The sequence below is a fragment of the Sparus aurata genome, chromosome 24 (assembly GCF_900880675.1).
Source record: "Sparus aurata chromosome 24, fSpaAur1.1, whole genome shotgun sequence".
NCBI lineage: Eukaryota > Metazoa > Chordata > Actinopteri > Spariformes > Sparidae > Sparus > Sparus aurata.
In genome coordinates this window covers 14095775-14121704 of record NC_044210.1, presented here as the reverse complement: position 1 = coordinate 14121704, position 25930 = coordinate 14095775, and the positions used below count along the sequence as shown (strand labels likewise).

The following is a 25930-nucleotide window of genomic DNA, read 5'->3' as shown; positions in this document are numbered from 1 at the left end:
GAATATTTCTTTCATTCAACTGCCGATGCTCGAAAAAATAATGCTTGTTTGAAATCTGTAGCTTGGGTTTGTGTCAGCTATTAGGGTCAGGACAGTCCAATTTCGGGGAATGTGGTGGAACCAACCGCCAACCCCGTCAGTGATCCAACGTGTCTTGAGCTTTTTCTGGAGCATCTCTGGTTTTTGGAAGTAAAAAAAAGTCCCGTTTATTTCCTCCACAACAATGCTGAATGACTTACAGATGGAGCACGCTGATGGTTGATGCATCGGTCCAAACGATGAAAAGCTGCGTGCAAAATATCTGGTTACTTGATAGAAAAGTTGAAAATACAAGTGAGGTGTCAACTACAACTTCTTCACAGGTTGCTCATGGGTTTTTTTGGAGTTGGGAGTTGAGAGTTCAGAGAAACACTCCCAAAACCCGAGGCGCCTGAGCTACTGACTGAAGTTCTTTTTAAAACCATGTAGGTTCGCTGATAATTGAATCACCAGCCATCAGCGAACACACTAATAAGAAATACACATAATGTATACAAACTCTACAGGTAAGCAGCATCTCCTGCTGTGTGTTTTTAATTTGGAATTTGGCTCCGAGGTTTATCCGCCGGTGAGTCTCTCTCAAAGCTGTTTCGATTATAACTTTAGGTGAATGCATCCCGCCTCCCTCGCAGTCATGATTGCCGTGGTTCAGCAGCACCTATGTGCACCCCGCCTCGGTGTCAGATTGTGTTTTTGGGAAAGTTCACAAAGTTTGGTCCAACACAGACGTCCCTTCTCCAACCTGAGATTAAAACCCTTCTGAAATTTGCTAAACAGTACGTCTGTGGTAGTATGTAATCATCTAAAGACACTTTGGCGTTTGCATCAACATTCAGACTTGGTGATTGCTGGTTGGAGTGGACATGATGAGTGTCCTGTCACTGGATGCTCATCATTGCCAACAACTCTTTACATTTTGTCTTCTTAGCTTTCGTCTTTGTCTCGTTTCCAGTCGAACAATAGAGCTTCTCATGCGTCTCCTCAACCCGTGAAGTAATACTCACCAACCCGAGGATGCCCTTGTTTTGTCTTCCACACCCTTTCCCCTGCCAACAAGTATAAAGTGTGCAGCAGTGCAATCATGCTCAGAGATAATTGATAACAAAAGGCCAAATTGAAACTACTCTGCAGGGGAGGGTTAATAATCAAGTGCTCCACATCGCTGATTAAACGCTTGCTGCATAGTTGTGAGTTGTACTGAATAAACAGCATGTGGCAGTGCTTTCCTGTTTATCTCCAAAGTATTTGGGTTTAGCTAAATCCCCCTGGCTTTTGTCAAGCCTCCTCCTCGTATAAAGTCTTTTTTTTTTTTCTTTTTTTTTTACGTGCTGATCTGCTGCCATGCTGTTATATCAGGCTGCAACTTGTTTCACTGGCCCAACAAGACAATAAAATTGTCCCGGGGAACAAGCTCCAAAACAGACAAATTAGTTTGGTTTATGCTAAATTTAAGTGCAAATGAATTTGATGGCAAGCCAGCATGGAGTCTGCTTGGCAGGACTTGATTTTCTTCTTCTTCTTCTTCTTCTTCTTCTTCTTCTTCTTCTTCTTCTTCCCTCACAGCTCATTACAGCTGGTTGACACAATGCAGAATGGAGACATTAAACCAAGCAGGGGAGCGGAGTTCTGGAGCTGGATGGGAAGAAAATGCTCCGTCTAATCTGATTGGCTCCCACATCGTCAGGCAGACAAACGGAGAGGTTTGATATTATTACTGAGCAGCTCAAACTAATTGAGTGTAATTATACAGTAGAAATCCGCCGACAATGCCGTCCTCAGTGTGGGCCCCGTTCTCACGCCATGCACATTACAGGACGCCAAGCTCGGGGGACGAGCGCTCACTCGGCGCTGTCTCAGTGTGTCAGCTTGATTCTTGAGTAACTGGTGTAAAGTGCGGTTCTGAGGCCGAGGCTGATTGGACAATTTGGGTGGGAGCCAGTCGCACAAAAAGATTTACTCCTCCTCTCTGAGCACTCGGTCTCCTCTCACTTCATTTTGAGCGTTTAAATCAAGTTTCACGGCGGGGGTGTACCAGCCTCCGGACGGGTCTCTGACGGCTCCCTCGGAGCGCAGGTGACATACCAGGCATACCTGGGCTCACCGCGTGGGTAGCCACGGGTCCGCGGGCTGTGGGAACCCGGCAAACTCTGGGACACTTTGAGAGGCAGAGGAGGTGGCGTTTTCTTTTTCTCCCCCCCTTCTTGTCTCATGGGAAGCTCTCTCATGAGCACGATTACAACCTTGGCTTTTCCCTAGACTCCAGTCTGAAACCCAACGGCTTCCCCCGCATCCAACCACACGCTGTGGATAAGACTAAGCGGCCTCCATCCGCTTGTAAAAACTGGTTTAATAATTGTTCAGGCTGTTTTGATACGAGCCACTCGTCTGTTTTTCCAACCTCCACGTAATGAGATTTGGCAGTCTCCTGTTAATACCTTGCCTGTGTTTTTATTGGGGCAATTATATCATATTTTATGGAGCCCGGCATCACGTGTAGTGAAGTTTAATGCCTGTTTGGCGGAGAGATGGTGGAATAAGGTAGTTTAATGGCATTTAACCCGAACTCTAACCCTGACCCAGACCAACCCAAACCCAAACTACAACCTTAACACAAACCCTGACCTTAACCTCAGACCCTAACTAACCCCTTACCCTTACTATCCCTAATCCAAACTACCCCAACCCAAACCCCAACTAAAACCTTTACACTAACCTTGACCTTAACCTCCAACCCTAACTAACCCCTAACCCTTACTCACCCTGACCCCAACCCGAACCCTAAGCAGCGATCTGAGCTGAGTTTTGAGTTTTATTTCAGGTGAGTAAATCAGAAAGACCACCACATTTTTTGCTCTGGGTGATAATGAACCAAGCTTTTTCCAACTGACCTGCTTATTCTCAGCTGAGCATGTGAACCATGCCCTTCTGCCTGCCAATGACATACTGATGTGCGCTAATGTGTGCTGAAAATCCCTGACCCATGTCACAAGTTGCGTGTACGCTGCACGCCTCAGCAATGGTCCTCGGTTTAAGCATCACATTCGCCTGCTGATCATGTTTTACATGTGAACAGGTTCACGTCCCGTTATCTGCAGTGACTCAGGGTTTATCGCCTACCGCTCAATCAAAGACACGTTAATAATCAGTCGGCAAATAACAGAGGGAAGCTTTTGGATCTGCTCCAAACTGATAGAGGAGGCTTTTTACTTTGCCCAGAGACTTGTGCCAGCTTGCATAATTGGACGTCCATTTCCCCCCTCGTCCAATGAGACCGTCCTTTGTGCCCCTTTGAGTCGAGGGGCCAATTTTGGACTCCCTTTCCTCCAATCATAACGGAGATCAAAGTTGAAACCGAGGCCGCGTGCGGTCAGAGTCACATGCGTTTGTTCCCCAAACATTTGCGCTTTAGCTCCGATCTCTGCTCAGCCTGTGGTTTTCTCTCATAAGAGCCCAGCAGCAGACACAGAGGCCTTTTGAAAAGCCTGAAGTCTGCAGGGACAAAGAGAAGACAGTCCTCTTTATCTGACAGTGTTATCTCCTGATAGCATCAAACACTTGAAAACACTCTGCGTCCTCAGATTTGCTCAAGTGAAGGGTTATCTCGATAAGAGAGTCACGCTGTTATAGAGTCAATTTGTCATTGTGGGTGAGCTTTGAGATTAATGGTGTCTTTATATACCTAGACATAAGGCTTCAATTGTGCCAGTTTTCCCCAAAAGGAGTAAACATTTATTTCTTGGTATGAAACACGTTTTCTAGAAATAAATGTTTTTTCAGGTCAAGTCTTCTTCGGGCTGTAGGTCGGGCGTTGGCCAACTTCGGGGTTGACGTTGTGGATCTGTGGCCTTAGATGTTGGTATTAGTTGCCGTCTTTTTGAGTGACAAAATATAGAGTTTGTGTTTCCTCACACAGGTGAAGACAAACAGGTAACCAGAACACTGCATCCCATCTAAAATAAAAAAAACTGTGACAGGATTTCCATAAAATTGGTGACAAAAATGTAAATAAATGTTAATTTCCATTTTTTTGTAAATGCACAAATTGAAAATGCGCATAAAAAACGGAAGAAAAGATGTAGAAAATCCAATTAACCAGTTGTAACACATAAATTATAAATGAGGAATTTGCTTAACAGAAACTAAGAAATCTACATCATCATCACAGCCATTTACTTTAAGAGTAGATCAGATATTTAGGTTTTAAATTTGGAACCCCTTCAAAGAAATCAGCTTTGGAGGCGACAGTAACACACTGATAAGACAACCAGACAATGGTGAATATCCGTTTCCCCTAAGCAACCAAAATCTTTCCAAAAAGCCAGAGGGCTTTAGATACCTCTGCCAAGGAGGGTATGTTTTCACCCGTGTCTGCTTGTTGGTTTGTTATCAGGATTACACAAAACCTACAGAACGGATTTCCACGAAACTTACATGGAGGATGGGTCTCGACCTAGAATAGACCCCATTAGCTTTTGGTGTGGATCCAGGAATTTTTTTTTCTCATTTCTTGCACATTTGAAATAGGGTGTTTTTTTTGTATTTAGGTCACTGGTGTCGATGAGTGAGCACTGGTCCTATTCTAGTTTTCCCTGCAGTCTGATTTCAGCTCTTCTGGTCAGCTCATTATCTGACGTTTGAGTTATAGTGTATGATGACAAATCTTTACATCAAGACGGTCGTCATTTGTGACCACCACACGCTACAAAAACCATCAGGCGGCAACGTAAATCATAATTGAAGTTAACGTCACCTTGTTGTTTTATAATGTGGTCATAAGTGATTAAGACTGCACAACAAAAAATGGAAATGAGCAAATCTTGTGGCACCATTGGCACATTGTCAACCCACGTCAGCCTGCTGTGGCACCGACTTTTAGAAGTTTGACTTTTACAAAACCACGTAGTGAAAATGGTTGAGCTCATGTTTGCTACTTCTTGGCTCATGAACATGCTGCCCAAGAACTGTTTAAGAGGTCTAAGCCTCATTTCTCATGAACAACTAATCCTACATATTACATTTATGGACAGCGTATATTATTTTTTATTAGCATGGTATCTACAGGGGTAATTGAGGGATGCACGAACAAATTTACATGCGTATTTAAGAAAACAGAGTGTGATTGATGTGTGTGGATTTTAGTTAACCGACAAAGGTGAGCTGGCAGATGTGCAAGGAAAACAAATGCTCGTCTTCCAGTGAACAGATGTGCAAGACACAGTATTATTTTTGGGGATCACTGTGTTGAAACAGAGGGCCGGCCTCAGCAGAGAAACTTGAAACACGATCCAAACACAGTAGAGCTTATCCCAGGGTGTTAACCCCGTCCACCTGGCGTGGAAGCTCCCCGTCTCGAGGGGATGTTTGTTTATCATATGCAGACGAGGCACCATCTTTGGCACCGCAGGTTTGGGCAAAGCTGGCAGAGGGCGGCTAACAGGATTGGACGTGCAGATTAAGACCCCAGTGCACAGGGAGAGGCAGAGGCTGAGGAGGGGCTGCATCTGTCAGCACCAGGAAGCCCACCTCCCTCACCTTGCAGCTGAGGCGGGACAGGCTCGCTCTCTGGGCTCCTGGCAGACCGGGTGTGGGTGTGAGAGGCAGAAGGTTGGTGGGGTGGTAAGCACGTCCTGTCTATTCTTCTGCACAGAGGCCGCCCTGTGATCACATCCTCCTCATCAGGCCCTGAGCCAAACCTTCAGCTGGGAGCTGAGGGGAGCTCTTTCATGCTGGGTTTTCTCAGACTACAGCTCAGAATGCGGAGGGGGAACCAGGCTTGTTGTTGTTGGGTTTACGGATCTCGATGTCGGTCTTTGAGGCTTTTGTAAAAACGGGTATTCACACTCTGATTGTTGGGCTTTCGAGCAAAACAATGGATCACATGAAAGGGGTCGCTTGTAGCAACAAACCCAAGGAGAATTATCTCCAGATACTACAGCTCCCCTCAGTCCTACGTCCAGTTTCAAGCTTTTGTCACATTGTTTTGCTCACCGCTCTCGTTCTCTGTAGCAGGCAGCTGTTTTCAATGAAAAAACAAATAAACACATTTAAATACCTGACAATTTCAGCTTTATGAGATGATAACGTGTCAATGTCCTATCATTTAAGTCTGGTCTACACAACAGCTGTTTCAGCCACATTTTCAGTCATCCGTCTCTGGAGCATAACCACAATCCAAGACTATTTTCTTTGGTAACCAGGTGGTTTATGTGTCATCGTGCAACCGAATAAACAAATGAAAGTTTGTAGTTCTTTCGTGCTACATAAACAAAAACACAGACCAGACATAGACTGTGAACTTTCTGAATTTGCATTGGGTTGATTTGACATCTTGGAATAATACTGTCCATTAACTGTGCACCAAGCATCAATTAAGTAAACATAGAGTCTGGAACAACGTCCACCTTACAGTCAGCTGAATCTGGGATGTTGTGGTGCAGCCAAGTCTGTAAAGATATCTAATTTGGTCGATTTCATTTTCCTGCGTGGGCAAAGATTGTCTCAAGGCCCACTGCTCTGAATCCAAAATGTATGCTTCCTTTTCTAATGCTGATGAATTTCTGTCAAAAAAGTAGGAAAATTTGACGTATTAAAAACAAAAATGTAGCGACGGTTGAAGGATCTACAATTCACTACATCTGCAAGTGTGAGAAACTAGCTGCTAACGTGGCTAACATCCTTTCTCACAGCGACAGTCGGGTCCACTGACGTCACATAGCCTACCAGGAGGAAAAATAGATTAACAATTTTCCGAAACTTTAAAGGCAGAGTTTTTGGGGCTTTGTTGCCTACAACTTTCCAGCCGCGATCTCAACCAAAATATCGTGTTTTCCCTTATTTATTTGTCTTTTCTGATAAAATTCCCCACAAGAATGATCAAGCCAACTATGTTTGATTGGTTACTGTTTCTGTTTTGGCCGAGGAACACGTGAGAATTCGAGTTCTTGCAAAATGTTTTAACGTAAAGTCAACATGTGCTCTTCTGTTACTCCCAAGACAAAAAAAAACCAACCCAATGTATTGGGCAGTGGTCTTTTAGTGTGGTGTCCCAATTCTTCTTGGCTCGATAATATTACCTTCTGATCCCAGCGTCAGCCTCTGTGGAGGGCTCTGTGTTGTGTCGGTGGTCTGGGAAGTGCCACAACGATCCTAGAATCACTTCCCGCCCAGTCCGGGGGAAATATTTACATGTTTCCGCATTAGGTCCAACCACAGAGTAAATACATACAGAAACCACTTTAAAACTAACATTTGATATACGGCTCCACATAAGTGCTCGAGGCCTCGGCGTGTTTGTTTTGATACAAGCTTGATTGATGGCGTCTGTTCGTGTGCCAACATGTGCTCGAAAAATATGACGTGCGTGAGCATTTCTGCATTTGAGAGTAGCGTCTGAACGTGGGTTTTAATGCAGGGTGGATTCCAGCACGTGTTTAAGCCTGACGACAGTGTGAGAGGCAGTTTTAGGGGGCACATTCGATGCCTTCCTGAGGAGATACTGGTCGGGCCCGTATGGCGAGTTCCCTACCAGGTGTGCACATTGAGGAGTGGTGCTTCCTTGCACCTGGTGACCTCTTTGTTTTTTAAAGGGTTAGAGGTTAAACCTGAAAGGGTTAGGGGGTTGGAAGGTGGCTTTATTTTGGCACAGCACATTCTTACATACGTCGACGCTTTGGAATTTCAGCGCCTTGTAATTTGCGAATAGTTCGGAGCTTGACAAATGACGTGAATTATTCCGTCATGTCTACCTCTGTGTAGTTTTACGGCCATTCCAAAACCTCAATAATTGCCTATAATTTGCTCTATTATATTTATATTGTTTTACCATTAGTCTCATTGAGGCTTTGATTAATGGGCCGTCTCATTTGCTAAAGATGCATTACCAAAAAAGTCACTCATTCCAGCCTAGATTCAATTTTCTTGCCATCCCAGACCAAAATCATTATAAGGGTATTAGTGTCACGATGCCTCCTCACTGACAAATGAAGCGTCCCTTAATCGGATGCGTTTTTAAAATCTCAGTCTTTATTATGTAGACATGGTTTCACATTTCAGTGATAGAGAACTCATTATGCCGTTATATAACTGGTAGCAGTAGCGTCACTCAAATCACAAAAGCACTCATTTAATAAAGGTCTAATGACTTCTGTGGAAGCGGCCTCGAAGGAAAACACTTAGTGACTGACGGGAATGCTTTCGGGGCGGGGCGCTGATTTTTTAACACCTGCATCACCTCAGCTCGTTTCACACCACCTGACCGGTGTGTGAAGCTGCCGTGTGTGATGTCATAAATTCCTCAGCGAGGCTCGCCCGGGCGCCCGCTGACTGATGAGTTTGTAATCTCCGTCTGAGCAGGAGCACCACCTGCCACTCAGCTCCCATCAATCACAGTGATAGCCACAGGTCACCGGCTCAATTCTCTGAGGGAGAAAACGCAGCTTATGTAGGTCAGTGGGAGCAGAGTGATCATATTCAAGGTTGGCTCCCATGCAAATGTTAGAGTAGATGTGTTATTGGGTGATTCATCAAAATGTAACCGTAATTTTGGAGATGGTACTTGAAGAGGCTCCAACAATGAATATTTAGATGCTTAAATTCAGGCGGTGTGTTGTAATCTGAGTAGGGCTTAAGCTCATATGACTTTTGAGGCCATCTTGTCAGAAATATGTGCGCTATTTGGTGATATTGTGAAACCTTGCTCAGCCAAAACCAATCCTGTAAGATCAGTTTTTTGGAAACCACCCACTCATGAATCATTTTCGCCTAGTCTGATGGGAACCAAACTACATCAACACCCACTAAAACTAGGTATGAAGGCCTGATTTGGCAATGTAGTGGCATTTTTGTCCATTGAAAGCTTTAGAAAGTGATTTTGATGGATATTTGGGGAGAATTATGAAAATATTCCAAATATTCTCTAATATATGGCGGCCAGGTTGGATATTTCCAATGTTTCCTATCTTGAGGCCCAGTGGGACATAACTTGTGGCCTGAAAGGGAAAAATTGCGTGGACATGGATGTTGATCAACCACATGGTCCAATCTTCGCCCTTTGTGAGTCATTATACGGTAGAACAAGAGTATTATGACATCAGTAATCAAAACAAAACCTTTCATATACTATATTTTTCATAATCCTTGGCTTAATAGATCATAGATCCTGTTTAACTACTTATCTAGCATCAATGAAAGTGCCCTTGCTCATCACTTAAAACTGTTGCTACAGTTTGGAAAAACTGTATTAGGAGAGCTTCACTTTCCAAACAGAGGAATATTGTTCAGTCAAAGCGGAATTGGACCAATATGGAATGTCTTGAGATAATCATGTGAGTCACAGCTGCAATCGTAAGTGATTCTGGAGAAAGATGGTTGATTGTTGAGTCACTTCTGGTTTCACCCAAAGCGTCAGTACTTTGACAGCCTGGGAGAGAAACTCAACAATCAGCTATCTTTCTCTAGAATCCCCTCGAGCAGCTTTAAAAGACATGAAGGAAAATTTAGCAACTCTACAGTCTGCAGAAGCTGATCACATCAGATTTAGAGCAGAGTTGAAGGAAGCTCTCCTTTGCTTCCATGTTGTCCAATCTGAATCCGAGAGCTGTTATTTTCTATGTGCAGCCGACTTGGCCAGACCGCTGTGAATGAGATGAAACCTGCAATCTGTGGTCCAGAGCTCATTCTCAGGGTTTCCCTCCAGAAACCGGTTAGCGGAGGTGGCAGGCACTGATTCTTGATCTCTGAAACAGAAGTCGAGAAAACTAAAATTACCAAAAAAAAAAAAGGTCCATTTAGGAGCTGTTATTGAGTTTTTGGTTGTATGGAAGACTTGACGTCCATGTTTGCTTCAGTGAGGTTTAAAGTTGATTGTTGACGGTGGTTTAGAAAATGTTTTATGTCCAAACACTGAGCTTTTGACCATTTCACATGATCTATGTCAGAGATTCAACGTCCATATTGGCTTTCATGGGGTTTAAAGTTAATTTAAACCCCATGTCCACAAGTCCACATAAGTTCTATTAGTTCCGGAGCTTTAAATCATATCACACTATCTTCATCAGCAGAAGGAGTTTAAGCAGTTTTGAATAGACTTGTACTTGTCAGCAGAGGTGTTGAGCACTGATTCTTGATCTTCTTGAAAACAGCAGTTGAGATAAGAAGCATAATCAAAAGCTCCTTTTAGAAGCTGCACTGGAGCTTTTGATGGTTTGACATGGTCCTTAGCCTGAAGTTCATTGATGACACAGTGTAGAAAACATTCTTTAAGTCCAAACTGCAAGATCCATTTAGTTCTGGAGCTTTTTGATCACTACACATGATCTTCTTCAGTAGTTGGAAATTGTTAAAGTTCTGCACTTTAAAGACTTGATGTCTATGTTGGTTTTATGATGTTTTATGTCATTTTGAAGGCATTTAAGAAATCATTCCCACAGTCCAAACGACAAGGTACACTTAGTTGCCATTCCAGAGCGTTTGACCGGATCATGACCTTCATTGGATGATGGATTTTAAGCTGTTCTCATGGACACTAGATCCTCTTTTAATCACTAAACATGACAGATGACATGTGACAGCTCATTTTGTGGAACTGCTACTTGTAAATGTTGTGAAAGATGCTTTCTGACACGTTTCTTTAACATCCAATATTAAGGATAGGCACTAAATATTGTATCTGCTGGATCAAATTCTCCAAAAGCTTGTCAAAGTCAAAGAGCTGCCTCCCTCGAATAGACCCACGTGTCTTCCCTGTGAAAAGTGTATTGACCGGTACAAAGTACTTGGATCAAGACTCTCTTTTCCTGCCAGAGCTCACGAGTCATACAGCATATTTGATGTCAAACTGAGGCGCTGCGCTCGCAGTGAGGCAGGGGGAAAAATACTCCTGAGGCAAATGTCAAGGAGCCCTTTCATTGGCTGTTTGATACTCCTGTCGCTCTGCCAGTCAGCTGCACGAACACACACACTTTTTCTCTCACTCTCTGCTGCCAAGTCCCTCTTTACATCGCCTCAGATCTCCCCGAGTGGCTGCAGCGGCCGTATTAGTGAAGCGGCCAGTGTTCAGAAGCCACATTGTGACCGTCGAGTGTGAGTTTTGGGCCGAAGCTCGAGTCGGAGAATGAGGGGGAACGGCCGACACGGAGCCTGAATTAGACCCCTCTCCTGACATGTGTTAATGTTTTATGTCTTAACACTCGTGCACAAATACCAGCCGGTCGCTGCTTCACACATAAACACATAAAAACACACACTCGCACGCTCTCCTGGGCAGCAGACCACAGTCGGTCTTGCCCAGGTGATTTAATCCGTCCTGACTTGCTGGTTAAATATTGACAAGAGCTGATGTGGCCTTACTGAGGAGAATTCAGACGAGGCTTTTTCGCTGCCAAGGCTGCACGACTGCCTGCTGCATCATCAGTCCAACGCACACACACACACACATCGCCGAATGCAAACGCACACACAGTGGCAGGCAGCAGCTGAGACTCAGCGAGGGCAGAAGTGGGGAACCAAGCGGAAGAGGAGGAAGGCGAGCAGACGAGGGAAGAGGACGACGGGATGAGCCAGTTCGTGGACCACAGTGGCGGCGTCGGGAGGATCCGAAACGCTCCCCTTCTGGAGCTGCTGGCGGTGAGTCCCGGTCCATACGTTGTCCCCCCTCACACCCCTCCTCCGGTTCCTACATCCCTTCGAGCTCTCCGTCCGCCGAGGAGGTATCTGGGGCAGGAGGCAGGCTGTCTGGAGCTGGAAGTAGGTCTGACTGGGTGATAATCAGGCTAACATCCTGCCCTCCAGTCCGCCCAAATCCACAACCACCTACATCGCTTGTGCCCCAGACTGGAGACAGGAACTGCCCAGGGTTAGAGGTGCGGGGGAGGGTTGGTGAAAGTTGTAATTGATCAGGAAGCAAGAGAGGCGCAAGTCTGTTTCTGCGATGTGCATGCAGTATTTAGATCTGTAGTTGACAGTTTTGTGAATTTATTGCTGGTTGCACCTTCTAAAATGTGAGACTTTGCTGCTTTTCCTTATCTGTAAATTGAAAATCTTGTGTTTTTTGACTGTAGTTTGGTGTTAAAGTCTAAGATCTAAAGATAAATTCAGCTCTGGCGTTTTATGTCTTAACTGTGTCAGTGCCTCTCAAGTGTATGGGAATGTAGGCGCTATCTAGAGTGCAGCGATCTTCCCATGTTTCATATGTAGGTCACTAGCCGACAAGCTGCGACCGACGCTAATTACGTGCTAGGATCGAGCCTGTTTTCGATACATCTCCAGAAGGTCTGAATCTGGGGACCGGCCTGCCATCTGCACACATTTCACCCCGAATGGCTGAGACGGATGGTGACATTTGACAGTTTACTACCTGGTTTCCAAATGAGCAGTGTGAAGGAGGAAGTGGCATTTGGATGTGATGCAACAGTGTGATCTAAAAGAATGTTTGCTTGGGTTTGAATTTTGATTGTTTATAGTTTAGAGCAGGTAAAGCAGGAAAAACATGGCAACCCTAACACTAATGAGAAGCATGTTATTGTGGGGGTTAGATAGCAGCATTTGTTTATGATGCAACAGCCAGATCTAAAAATATCACCAAGATTTGAGGATGTGGTACCCCTAACCCTAACCCTAGCCCTAAAACCTGAACATGACCCTAACCCCAAAGCCCAACCCTTACCCAAGCCGTAATGAGGATTGGTTTATTTTTGTTTTGAAGCTGGTTTAGCAGAAAACATGTCATAACCCTAACACCCAACCCCTAACATTGACCCAAACTATAACCCCAACCTTCACCCCAACCCTAACCCTGGGTGATCTGGCGAGGAAGTGTTCATCAGGATAAAGAAAAGGATCTTTTCTCCTCTCTATCTTTACTTTTCCGTCCTTCTCCTGACTTATCCAGCCAGAGGTGTTTAGTGCAAATCCAGGGGTTCTTACCCTCTGCCACCGCATGGACGCGATTATGCAGACAAATGTCTCTGCTGGAGCTCCGAGGCTCCATATATCCTTTATCTAATTACATTAACAGGAGCTGGATAGTGACTAATGGCTCGTGGAGGAGAAGGAGGGGCGAGCGACGACGTCGAGGAGCTGGAGAGGCCCGGGATGCATGATTGCATTTTTCCATCTTATTTCACTCCCTCGCTCCTCCGCGTGCCCGGATCGCTCCCCTCGCTCCGTTTTAGAAAATCCCCCCGCCAACAAACCCAAAACCTACACACACACTGACACACATACTCTGACCCACTGAGCCTTTTTCCAGCCTGAAAGACTTCTGTGTAGTCTTTTCTTTTTCGGGCATTGAATGTTGGCATTATGGCTCATGTTCTGCACTGTCCATCATACTTGTGCGTTGTACTCAAAGGCTCGAACAAGATCGAGCTTTGTCGGGAGCCACAAGAGACTCTTCTCGAATAAAAACAGAATTGCTTTTACCGCGAATTGAATGAAAGTGTTTTGTGAGTTTTTTGGCGTGCGAGCCACCTTAAAAAGTCCAGGAGTGCTTTTTTCTTTATCGTCCTCAGACGTCCGAGCTGCCAAAATAGAAGCGCTATCAACCTGCCTGTGGCAAAAAAGTGAAGAGAATGCAAAAAGCCATTTTGCCTCCTCATGACTCAGTTATCGTGAAGCCAATCTGTTTTGTATGAGGAGAAACAGGCTGTTTTTGCATACTCCAACCCATTAGCTAATAAGTACATAATCTAATGCAGGCCATAAGATTTTAGGCTGATTAAGTTCCTTCAGAGCAGCCATTGGTTTCCATTTATTTTAATATGAGCTTGTAGAAACTTGCTCTGGACTTGTAATCGTCTGCATTCGGCCCACTGTTTGCCAAAGTAGTTATCTCATTGTGTTAATGGAGCTGTAAGCAGCAGAACACGAGCTGTATTTCAGCTCCATCATGCTAATAACGAGCAGGTTGTGGTTTGGGCCGTATGTAATGTGTTCATAACTGGAAAAAATGATCAAATTAAGTGAAGGATTTACGTTTTTCAAGCCAGTCTTGGAAACAGTATGTGTGAGTGTGCTGGATCTGAAGAGATCTTAGTCCAGTCCAGGATTTAGGTGGATCTGTTTCCACCTAAACTAAGAATTGTTGTGATCTTCTTACCATTACCTTGTTTTTATTTTAGCATTGTAAGCGGCTGGTAGGGTTAAGCGAGGGCTATTCAGTTGGTTGCAATCATCGACAACACACTGGACGTTTAAATTGATTTTAAGTGGTGGAAGTCCACAGTCCTGGTTTCGGACTAGAAAGAGGAATCTCATACATTGGCTGAAGCTTATCAGCGGGATGTCTACAAGAGGTGTCTCCATTAAACGTTGATATATTGTCTGAACAATCCAATTATGATGTTTCAGCCTTGTGCGTCTTTCGTTTACGAGTTCATCCACTTGGCTTTTCACTGGTAATGACAGCGAGGGTAATGTATTTGCCAAAAAGAGACTCGCACTACATTTGACCTCCACTCTTTGATTTGAGTGTTTGGATTCTAGGTGTGAAATCTATTCACATTTTACGCTCACAGCCTTCAGCGCAGTGAGTCACGTTCCATAGATGCCTGAGCACACCTGGCAGAGATGACGCAGAGCGATCATGATTCACGAGTGTCTGAAGTGTCACCTCACCGTAGAGGGAACGACTGAGCTTCAGAGAAAGGGAACGATGCCGTGAGTCAGCGAGCGGACTTGTTTTTTTGTTTGTGCCGTTGTGCCACACTGCATCGCACGACAACAGAAGAGACGAGCCGCTCGCAGCTGCAAGACATTACGAGTATTTATGGACGGTGGCGAGATTGATGTTGGAAAACAAACAAAAAAAGTTTTGAATATTTTAGAAAAACATTTTCCTTTTTCTCTTTGTGAAGTTTAATGAACAGTGGCACCAAATGTCAGTGTGATTGACGACTGTCTGCACATTCAGAGGGTCGTTTCATGTTTGTGCAATACAAATATGTACAGTCACTACTTGTAGTCTCACCCCGATGAAATTGAATTGAATCACAGTTTTACACGTGTATATAATATTTCACATATGAATTCAATTTTCCTGACATGGAGACAAAACATGGCACGTGAAATGATGAGATACATGTAAAAATGTCAATTTCTTTCGCACATTTTCACATTAGCCATCAGCTATTTTCCGGTGTGAACTAAAATTTTAACATGTGAAAAAGAAAATGCGACATGTGAGGTGCACATTTTCAATCGGTCCACTTTATCCCACACGTAGATCAGAATTACCAAACATGGAAACTACTCGCATTTTCTCGTGCGATTTGGCTTTTTGGCACATGCGAATGAACATATCCGCAGGAGAAATGTAAGTTTTCACATTATATATACGAATTGTTACATGCATTTACGTATTGTTGACTTTGTTCACATTTGCGGACAACGGTATGACAGTTTAAACACAGCACATACTGTATGCAGTCTCATGTAGATGCTTCCTTCAACACACTGCCTCAGCATTAATGTAACTACATGCGATTTTTAATGAGTCACACTCTCTGATATGCTAATTTACTATTGTATCACGAGGAAAGGATAGTTTTTGTTTATTCAGCGCCACATCAGCAACGAATACACTTTCGACTGTCCGTTAAATGTCTCCTTTCGTGTTTCTTCCGCGGCCAGTGAATAAAGCAGGTGTCAGTAGTTTCCTGTTTGTTCCTCTGAGGTTTACAGCGGCCTTACAGGAGCTCAGCAGTCTGCTGGCTCACATTACTTTATGCTAATGTCCCCCAGCTGCAACCTGCACCACCCTCCTGCCTCACACACACACACACACACACACACACACACACACACAAGCCCCCGGGACAGTCATGGGAGGGCCATGAAAAGGAAGCCGAGATGATTAATTAACTCTGCCCTCATTTTGATACCGCCTTATTGGCTTTCAACAGCCGAAAATTCAGTTTCAGAGCTTTGCATGGATTATCCTCCCACCACCACCACCACCACCCAACACCATCACTGCCGCCGCCGCCCAAAACAGACACACAAACACACTTTCTGAAATATTGAGGTCATGTTGTTACTCATGCTATGGTGAATGCGCAACATTGGTTTCTGGGCAGGTTGCGTCGCTCAGCAGAGTGCGAGTGTGTCACTTTTGGTGAATGTTGGTTCTCCACTAACGAGAACGAAGCCGCTCTTACAGGAAGCTGGCTACAAATACTGCTGACAGACACTAACGGGGGATAATGACCCCAGAACGGTTGTAATTAAGATCATCGAGTTGGATTTAATGACGCACAGGTGAATGATCTGCCCCAGGTTTTTCCCTTTTTCAAATGTTGCTCAATATTCATCACTTTCCAAAAAGCACAAATAAATCACGCACACATGCACGTTTATGTGACAGGCTGCTCATAAAACACTGTTGCCCAATTCCTCCAGCAGCAGTTTGGGTGGTGTCGAGACCGACTCATCCTGCAGCAGCTGAAACAACAATACTATAACGAAGTCACGGATTAGAAACCAATGCTTTAAAAGAAATACAGAAGGAATAAATGAGGTTTTGGCAACGTGTTTAGTGTTTGAGTTCACTGACATAATTCACTCTTATCAACTGCTTAGTCTACCTACTGTGTTAGTATACACCTGATCTGTTCAACATTAAATGCAATAGCAATTTGCTCTCGTACACCCGTCTGCACATGACTCTTAGTTAACCTACAGTCCAACTAAACTGCTTTGGATTACATGTAAGCTTGTAAGTGTTTGATATCAGGTTATTTTTTAACTATTTCTATCAAGGATTGAATATCGGTCCGTCTCTACATGTTTGTGTCGGTGTGGTTCACTGCAGCCTCATGTGACCTTACTCATCCTATCGAGAACAACAACAGCAACAATAACAACATTAACAACAATGATAATAACAATGATACCAACAGTTATATCAATACAGTAACAAAAATGAAAAAAACTAGAATAAAACAATAACAGCGACACAAATAACAATAAAGGTGACAGCAACAATAAAAACAATGACAACAATAACACAAATAGTAACAGCAACGTTAACAGCAATATTAAAAACAATAATACGTAATACTAAGAACAACAATAACAACAACAACCATAACAATGACATCGATAACAACAACAATACGTAATAGGGAGAACAACAACATTGTTACAACAACCAGAACAAGAACAACTACAACAGCAACCATAACAACAACAACAACAACAACAACAACAACAACAACAACAACAACAGCAACCATAACAACAATAACAACAACAACAACAGCAACAACAACAATAACAATAATAATGACAGGAACAGAATTTGTTAATTTTTTTTTTTTTTCATTTTCATTCACTTCTGCATGGATGTTGTTATAGTAAGACGTATTTAGGAGTGTGGTATCTATGAGTGAGTACAGTGATGCTGATCCCAGATCTGGTGAGCCTAATTGATGATTAAGCAGTTATCACTAGTTTGAATTTAGACTCATCCAGGGCTAATGAGTTTAATTTTTGCAAGTGCATTTTCTATTTTTTTTTTTATTATTTTACTTGCAGTAATGTGTGACCCCAGTGTATAAATGACATGAGTGTGCTTATATGTTGCACATGTGCATCCATGTGGACTCAAACATGCTATCAGTGCTTGTTCATGTGTGAGCAAATACATATAACAGGCTGGGAGTGAGCGTGTGCTTCCATGTGGTCATCTCACATGTGTGTAAAAGCCTGTGTGTGTGTGTGTGTGTGCTGGCTGTGAACACCAGGTGCTCCAGCTGGTCGTGCCCCTGCAGAGTCCCGGCCCCGACCGGCCGACCGTCCTCTGGTCCCCCCCGTGCTTTTTCTATAGACGACAGCCTCCGAGTGCAGACTTTAAAGTGCCTGTCAGCTCCCAGCAGCGCAGCCAGACACAATAATAGCGCTCCTGTATATCAGCTGTACGCTGGGGAGCAGCCCGCAGCACATTTGTCTTTCATTTCATTCTTTTTTTTGTCTCGCTGTTTGCCGTCCTCGCTGCTTTTTTTTTTTTTTGTGTGTGTTGTTGTTTCTGTCCTGTGTGCTCGTCTCATCACCGCCTCTGCCCCGAACAAAAGATCACCTGCCCGGCTGTGTGATGTGTCACAGGGTGGGTGAAGAGCCCTGAGGGAGAAAGCCTGCAGCCTCATGTGGGAGTTTACTGTGTCATGATTGGCCTGCTATTATCTCCCTGAATACACTACCGGCAGTTCTACCCACTTGATGATGCGAGCTGTGGCAGATTAACCTTTCCTCGCAAGTGTTTGAACTTAACACTCTTTTGTTCAGCATGTGTTTTTCGTTTGGGAAGACTTTGCTCGTCGTGAGAAAGTGGTTTTAATTGCGTCTGACATGTTTTAGAGAAAAAAAACGGCCGGTGGTTATTTTCATAAGCGCGAGCCCGTTCCCCCTGAAATGTTTCTCCACAATATCCTGCACTGGAACCGGCTCATGTGCAAACACAGCAAACAGAGCGGATGCGTCGAAATCCGAGAGATCTGCCTCGGCTCAAACCGCCGCAGTGCGTTGCGTTATAATAAGGTGTTGTCTGCAGGGAACCTGATTTCGTCTGACGTGGCTAATGCGCTCTGTCAGAAGCGTTTGCGCCTGATGCTAGCCTTGCCTCGGCCCCTGCGAAAAAAAGGAAGAAAAGTTGGGCAGACTGAGCTGAACGCGGCCCAGCTCGCCACATCCGCCCGCCGGCTACGCTTACACCGCAGCCTCGCAGTCGGGAGGCAGTGACCTTCACGCCACTCCCACCATTCGAGGGAGTCGGGTGCTGTCAGGGTTTGGTAGGTGGACTGCGGTGATCTTCTCCCCGCCTGCTGGTTCAGCGCAGCTTCACAATCACGCCGCCTCATTTTTAAAGCAATCTCCACGTGGCGTTCGAGTGTGTTATCTCAGGGCTTTTAGAGCAACCACTACGCCACATTATCTCAAATGTCAAGTATCAGTGTGGAGGCGCAGAGCGGAGCCATTACTGTGATTAGAAGGAAATTCATGCAGGAGCTGCTTGATGGTGCTCCATTAACAAGAGGCAGTGGCTGGAAGATTGGTCGTATCAGTGCGCAGCAGGAACGTCCTCTGGTTTCATCCTCATCCGTCCGACAGGATGTAAATCTACGTTCTTCTGCACATGGCTGTTGATTCTTGAAAGTGATTCGGATGCGAGGCCCTTCGTCGATTAAACATTTCCACATGTGAAAACAAATTTGATTGTGAGAAACTTGAGGATGTTAAAGGAAAACTTCGAGTGATCTAAGATTCAAGCCTCCATTCAGGGTTTATGTGACTTGATGTGTCTGTCCTCCAGTGCCTTTATAACATCAGCCATTGATTCTGGAGATGAAGTGATTTGGGGGCCAGGCTCTTTGTCATTAAAAGGCGGGCTATCCATACAAAAAGATCCATGCCAAGGATCAATATCATCTGCGTGTAGCAACATTTTGTCTGCCTGAGTCATCCGGCGAGCTGGAGCCATTCACATTATTGAGTCTCCGTCACTTTCTAAAGAGATAATATGATCTGCATGCCATTCATGGGTCCATAACTCAACTTTATGGTGATGTGCTTGTGGCGCTCAATGATTTTCCGGGATCCTCTTCTCTTCCCCCGGACAGACAGGAGAGCGGTGATTGAGGTTTTATGAGGCGTACTGAGCCTCAGGTGAGCCGAGGCTGAATGAGGGATGCTCAGCATTGCCGGGCCGTTTGACCCCCTCAGGGCTGATTGTCTGCGGTGTCAGTGGTCAACGATCGGCCTTTGTGTGTGGTCACCGTGGTCACGGAGGGGCTTTTGTGGGGGGGTGGGGGGACCCCGTGGCAGCCAGTGGGGCCATCGAACCCTGCATCCATCTGGCACAACAGCTGGAGGAGGAGATTTCCACGCAGGAAATTATGCAGCGCAAACAAGATTCCTATGATTATTTTATTACACTCATTTCTTTCGGGATCATCATTTCGCAGGAAATTGGTCCGATGTGTTTACAGCCCGACAAAGCAGCCTGTGTTTACTCTTTGTTAAATATTGCACCGCGGCCCTGCCCACCGATTCATCTCAGCTTTATTTCGGAGGCATTTCCTCGCTGTCTTCCCCGCCCTCCCCCAAGCGCCGAGGGAAAGGGGGGTTACGAGACTCCAGTGGAACCAGCTGAATTAGTGCATTATCAAGCCTTTCTCCCCCTGACCCACTTCCCCTACTGCCTCCGTGGCTTGACTCCAGCGCGAGAGGGGGGGAAACATGGATACGTTTCACTCTAAATGGACCTCTTATGCGCAGCAAGTACTCAGAGAGGATGCTGAAATGAGGCGACGGTGAAAGCTCTTCATTTTCTCATCGGGCCTCCATTCAGACGGACTCAGTGAGTCCCTTTCAGGTCTAATTGCGCTGACAGTGTGATCAGGTATCGACTTCTGACATTGCAACACAACAATACAGAAAACAGCAATTTGTTCCCTCATAAAACCGCGATGAGAGACGCTGATTTACAGAGAGCTGTAACGAACTGTTACGGTTATAATGACTCGGTCGGTTGATAATCTTTTCATTAAGTCGTCTTATTTGGTCTCTAAAACGTCGCAGGTTCCCAGAGCGTTAGGTTACATCTTCAAATTGCCTCCAGCGGTCCAACTTTGGGAAAACTGACTCATTCAAGATGCTGCAAACTCTTCCTAGATAAATGTTTTTTAAATGTGATAATTTGACAATTTGGGAAACATGCCTGTTCACTTTATAAACTGCGAGCACATGTTAAGCTAGCTATTACACATTATATCTTATTTGTTTAAACTGAAGTGTAAAATTGATCAGTGACCATTTTTCAGGAGGGTTATCTGCAGGAACAAGCAACTTCCTCGTATATCGGATGTACCAACATAATGAAGAAACAAGAGATTTCCTGTTGATCAGTGAGCTTTAGATGTGTTGGGGACTAAGCTAAGCTAAGCTAACAACCTGCTGGTCATATCCTTATGTTTCTCTCCGTCATCTCCTACACTGTTGGAACAAATCTTGATATCAAACCTTCGCTTTAAGGCTTCAAAGCTTCAGTATGTAAAAATAAGCCAACTGTCGAATCTGTTCTCCAAACAAACAGGAGGCACCGCTTACTGCTGCTAACTGTCGCTGCTGTTCGCTAGTTAGCTCGCTTAGCCGTGCAGCTAGCAGTTCAGAATAGGAGCGCGGGGGGGCTGGAAAGTGTCAGTGTTTAGACCGCGAGCCTGGGAGCTTTGGATGGGGACGGGCTGGGACTAGCCGGTTAGCATGCTAACTTCAGTATGACTGCAAAACTGCTACTTCTTCACATTCTTTCAATAATCCTAGTTCATTTTTTATGTCTTCAATGTATATTCTTGTGTATCCCCCCTTTAAAGTGGAAACAGACACCCCAAGTGGTATCATCGTTGATGTTTATTCGTTCAGAAATGGTGCCAGGCTGCCAATATTTACTCCATAATTCTTAGCTGAAGCAAAAAGGGGAACTATTGTCAGTCTAAACTGTGAATTTTCTGTCCAGCACTACATGTGTCACATTACAAATCACTCCTTCTTATAATACAAACTAACCTATATATGTTTACTGGCATCCTCCACATAGCTTGTATTCCTACAACATATATAACAGTCTTATTTCCGAGCTGCATGTCTTCTCTGCCGCCTGCATGCATGATCCATCCAACGTGGTCAGTCCAACTTTTGACCTACAAGGGCAACAATGCAGAACGCTCTAGCGTGTCCTCTATAATGCCGCTGTATTATACGCAGGATATGTATAATACCGCGGCTCATGCTTTCAGGCGCGGAGGGCAATCTGATGGGCGAGCTATTGTAACCCTTCAGAATGAAGCCCCGCTACCTCGCTTTCAATCAGCCGGCGGAGAGACGGCTTCCAGAGGGTTCAGGGAATGTGAGGTCTAAAAGGGGGGCTGCCCCAGATAAAGAGGGTTAGCTGAGTAAACAAATAATAATGATAGAACAGTGTTGTTATTGTAAGAGCAAATAGCTGGCCTAAGCAAAGGAAATTCAGGTCCTTGCACTGCGACATTTTCCCACAGTAGCGGAACTATCACATTCTGATCCTAAAATATCAGAAACTGTCTCAGGATATTAAATCCACAAACAAATTAAATCTGATTCAGGATCCTGTGAGGAATGTCAGTGGAAATTTAATTAATTCATAAGTATCCAAGTACCCGAGTGCGCTGATGTCACCCCGTCTGAGAGGTTTAAGGAGAAGCAGCAGCGCTGATGTCAAATTCCTCGCCAGCTTCCCATCTGGAAGAAATAAAACAAATATGGTTGCTAAAAATAAAGCCTCCACTCGCGATGATAAGAAGGATTTAGTGCCATTAACTGTGTAAATACAGTGTGCGGTTGGCCCCAGACCTCATATTGAAATTCCTCCCCAACCTGGATGACTGTAAAAAGCCCCGGCTGAAATATGCTCCAATAATGCCTTTCAAAAGTCGATGACGGTCGATTTAAATATTTTATGCGGCTGAATTACTGGACTCTCACTCCTCTCTCAGATCACTTGACGGAGTGCGGTGAGCCGACTGCACTGAGAGGTCTTTGTTCGCATTAATCCATGAAATGGATGCAGCTAAAGTAGGGTGTGGATGATCTCTTCAAGCCAAAATCACTGCCCCTGATGTTGGAGCTGAAATACAAGAACAAAAAAACTTCCTGAGAGCTTTGCGGTCCCTCTGTAAATGGTGGCAGCGTCACGTTTTTACCAAATGATTGTCCGCTAATATGCTAATGCACGGGAGAAAGTACAGTACAGTGCTTTTTTTGGCTTAAAGAAGAAAGTACAGTATTTCATGTAGGGAATGCTTTGAGGCTTCTACTGTCAGTAATTGGTTTTCAAAAAGATGGAGACATGGTGTTGGCTGCAAAAGAGAGCAAGAAATTGAGCTCAAGTTTCCACTTTTCTGAAAACCCGCACATGTAAAAAACTGTTTTATAGGACAAACTTGATGCTTTGTGACTCTACGAAGCTCTTGCGTGACTTTTAGCTTCTTTTAGCTCTTTGTTTTGGTATTTCCACTGGCAGCTGGCAGCTGTTTTTTAGCTAGTCTGAGCAACCAGAAGTAGGCTGCAGATAAAAGGCCGCCACCGGCCCACTAATTAAATCAGCATTTTAAGAGCATTTACTAGTAATAGCATTTTGCTATCCGTCTAGTAGCTTTTTTTAAAAAAAAACCCTGTTTCTACAGGAAATAACAATATCCTCCAAGCAAGCAACCCACACCCACAAGTTGGTTGCTAATGGTACAAACGAAAAGAAGCTAGCAGTTGTTTCCTTTTCTCTTACTGGTATTGAGCCATTTTCGTACCAAGGCTTGAACCCCCAAGTGCAAATGTTCCACCAAAACAAGTTCCCCTCACAGTATTTAGAGAGGCACCTCCTCAAATCCTTGGCTTTGAGCCACCCAAGACAAGTGTGATGGTTTTTAGGAAATATAGACAAAGCAGAGAGGTCTGTATTACCAGTAGCCATGTGCTAGTGAACACAGTGGAGCATCTAGCTGCTAAATACCCAGATAACTGTATATCGGATTATACTGCCTAGCTTGATTAAAGTAAACTACAGGGCTAAGGTTTATGATACGAGTTTTTGTAATTTGGTTACACTGACCCCGACAGGTTGTAGTCTGATGGCGCTGCAAAGTAGCATGGGATCATGGGAGTTGTTGTCTTGATTGCTAAAGAAGCGCCGTTGTTGATGAGAAGTTCACGTTGGCGTAATAACTTGTGGAAAATGATGGACTTCTATTGGAATTCCAAACCTCTGAACTTGTGATCGTCTGATGTTCACCGCATCGCTTCTGTCAAACCCTGACAGTGAAAGATTGATGCTTCAGTGAACAGGCACCAAGCAAGGCATTGTTCGACATGTATTATTTAACAAGGCGAGTTCACCGAGGACATTCTTATTTACAGCGATGCCTGGGGGGTTGGAGTTACCTAGATTTACACCACCCACGGCTCGGCTGCAGCAGCCGTGTAACGTAGGCTAATGGGCAGCTCCGCGGGTTGACCACGCTGGTCAGGGGCACATGTCTTTTCAGGGAAGCGTGTGCATTACTCATTCACACCCCCACGCAAATATTGTGTAGTTAGCCTTCAGATTCAAACAGGCAACCTTTTGGCCACAAGTCTGTTTTGCTAACCCTGAAGCTACAGCTGAGCCACCCCCACAGTCTGGAAAAGATGCGCCGCGATATCCCCTTCCACCTCCCAAGAAATAATTCATGACCACGGGAATAATCGTGGCACTGAGTCCTGCAGTAGAGGTCAAAAGTCACCACAACCCATCTCTTTTTGCATTATTATTCCCCCACCACATCTTCCCCCCGCCCTCGTTTAAAAAGAGAAATCACCTCACTGAGCCTCGATCCGCTCTCCGTCACTGTCAGGCTGGATAGGAAATGCGGATCTGATAAGGATGAGTGGCACAGGTGGGTGTGGAGATGACAGCAGCGCAAACAAACATCCAGTCCTCTTGTCACATTACCATTTCCCCCCTCCGGTTATGGTTCCACGCACGCCTGAGGGTGGAAATCTCCATTCCCCATCCCCGAGGCAAGAAGACGGAGAGTACAGAAAATCAGAAACTGACGTTAATGCTTTTTTTCTCGAGCAGGAATGCCTCCACGCTTTGCCTCAAACATCTGCCCGGCACCTGGCTCAACCGACAGGCTTCGTCAATAAATCAGCCTCTGGATTAAACAGAGGAGAAGCGGTGATAAAGCTGAGGCCTGAAGCTATTGCACGTGAAATGTCAGGGATTCTGACAGAGCGTCCCGGGAAAGAAATATCTCTGTGAAAACACACGCTTGGAGGTCAGGAGACTGGAATAGAGTTTATTGTGTTTGTGGATTCTGATGAATTACCTGGGATGTTACCTTGCTTGTCCTCACAGCTGAACTTTAGCAGATTTGGTAATGTTTTCTTTCTTCTTTTTCTTATATTTCTTTTGATTTCACTTGGATTCATCAGTCAGGGTCATGAAACAAGATCGCTCTGGGGGTCGTTTCAGGTATTTTCTAGCTTTTTTTGGCATTCGTTTCTAGAATATGGCCCTGTTCAGACCTGTTAACAACATCTGTCCTGAATGATCTGAGTCTGCAAGTTCACAGTTACATTTTTTGTATTGCATTCAATGCTGAATTTACAAGAAGACCCAAATAAGTAAGGATTTGTCAAAGACAGCGTTTCATAATGTTTGTAAAGCTTCGCCTAATGCAACAAATCACAAAATTAAGCATTTTTTAAAGGGAGTCTGGGGACTTTCTCCACATGCGACACATAATTAGCTTATATTGGTTAGTTTCCTGTATTTGTAAAGCTGACACGTTTACCATCAATGACATGTTGTCTTCTTTCATACATTTAGTGGAAATGTTGGCATGTAAGACGCACTTTAGACACGGAGGCAGACAGGCTGGTACGGCAGTGCTGCGACAAAGAAAAAATGTAATGTCTTGCCTTTAATGCCGAATTCACAAGAAGGCTAAAACAATTAAGAATTTGTCGGAGAATGTGTTTAACAACATTTATAAAGTTTGTCCTAACTCAACAACTCATAAAATTAATTGTTTTTTTAAGGGAGTCTGGGGAGTTTCTCCACATGTGACAAACAAGGCGCCTGTATTGGTCACAGTTTACTGTGTTTATAAAATCTGACATGTTTTCCATCAATAAAATGGTGTTTTCTTTCATAAATGGAGTGTTGGTGAAGAAGGTTGAAACAGCAAGTGTAGACAGCTGCTATATGGTGCAGGCTAGATGAATTTCAGACACCTTTAACAAGGAAATAAACAACTTAATGTATTGCCGAATTTACAAGAAGGCACAAATGATTTAGAATATGCTGTAACCAGTTCGCAGAGTTTCT

General features: G+C 44.4%; 1 protein-coding gene across 2 annotated transcripts in view; it reads left to right on the top strand.

Annotated features, from left to right (window-relative positions):
* Window positions 1–25930, top strand: part of LOC115577099 (nck-associated protein 5-like) — a 154151-nt gene that overhangs the window by 15655 nt on the left and 112566 nt on the right. The window contains exon 1 of one of the 2 annotated variants that reach the window (XM_030409906.1): window positions 11456–11661. The exons of the other annotated variant lie outside the window; for it this stretch is intronic. Within the exon in view, the coding sequence (XP_030265766.1) occupies window positions 11590–11661 (72 nt within the window). The 5' untranslated portion in view covers window positions 11456–11589. Of the gene's footprint in view, window positions 1–11455; window positions 11662–25930 lie in introns of those variants that run through there. 2 annotated transcript variants of the gene reach the window in all.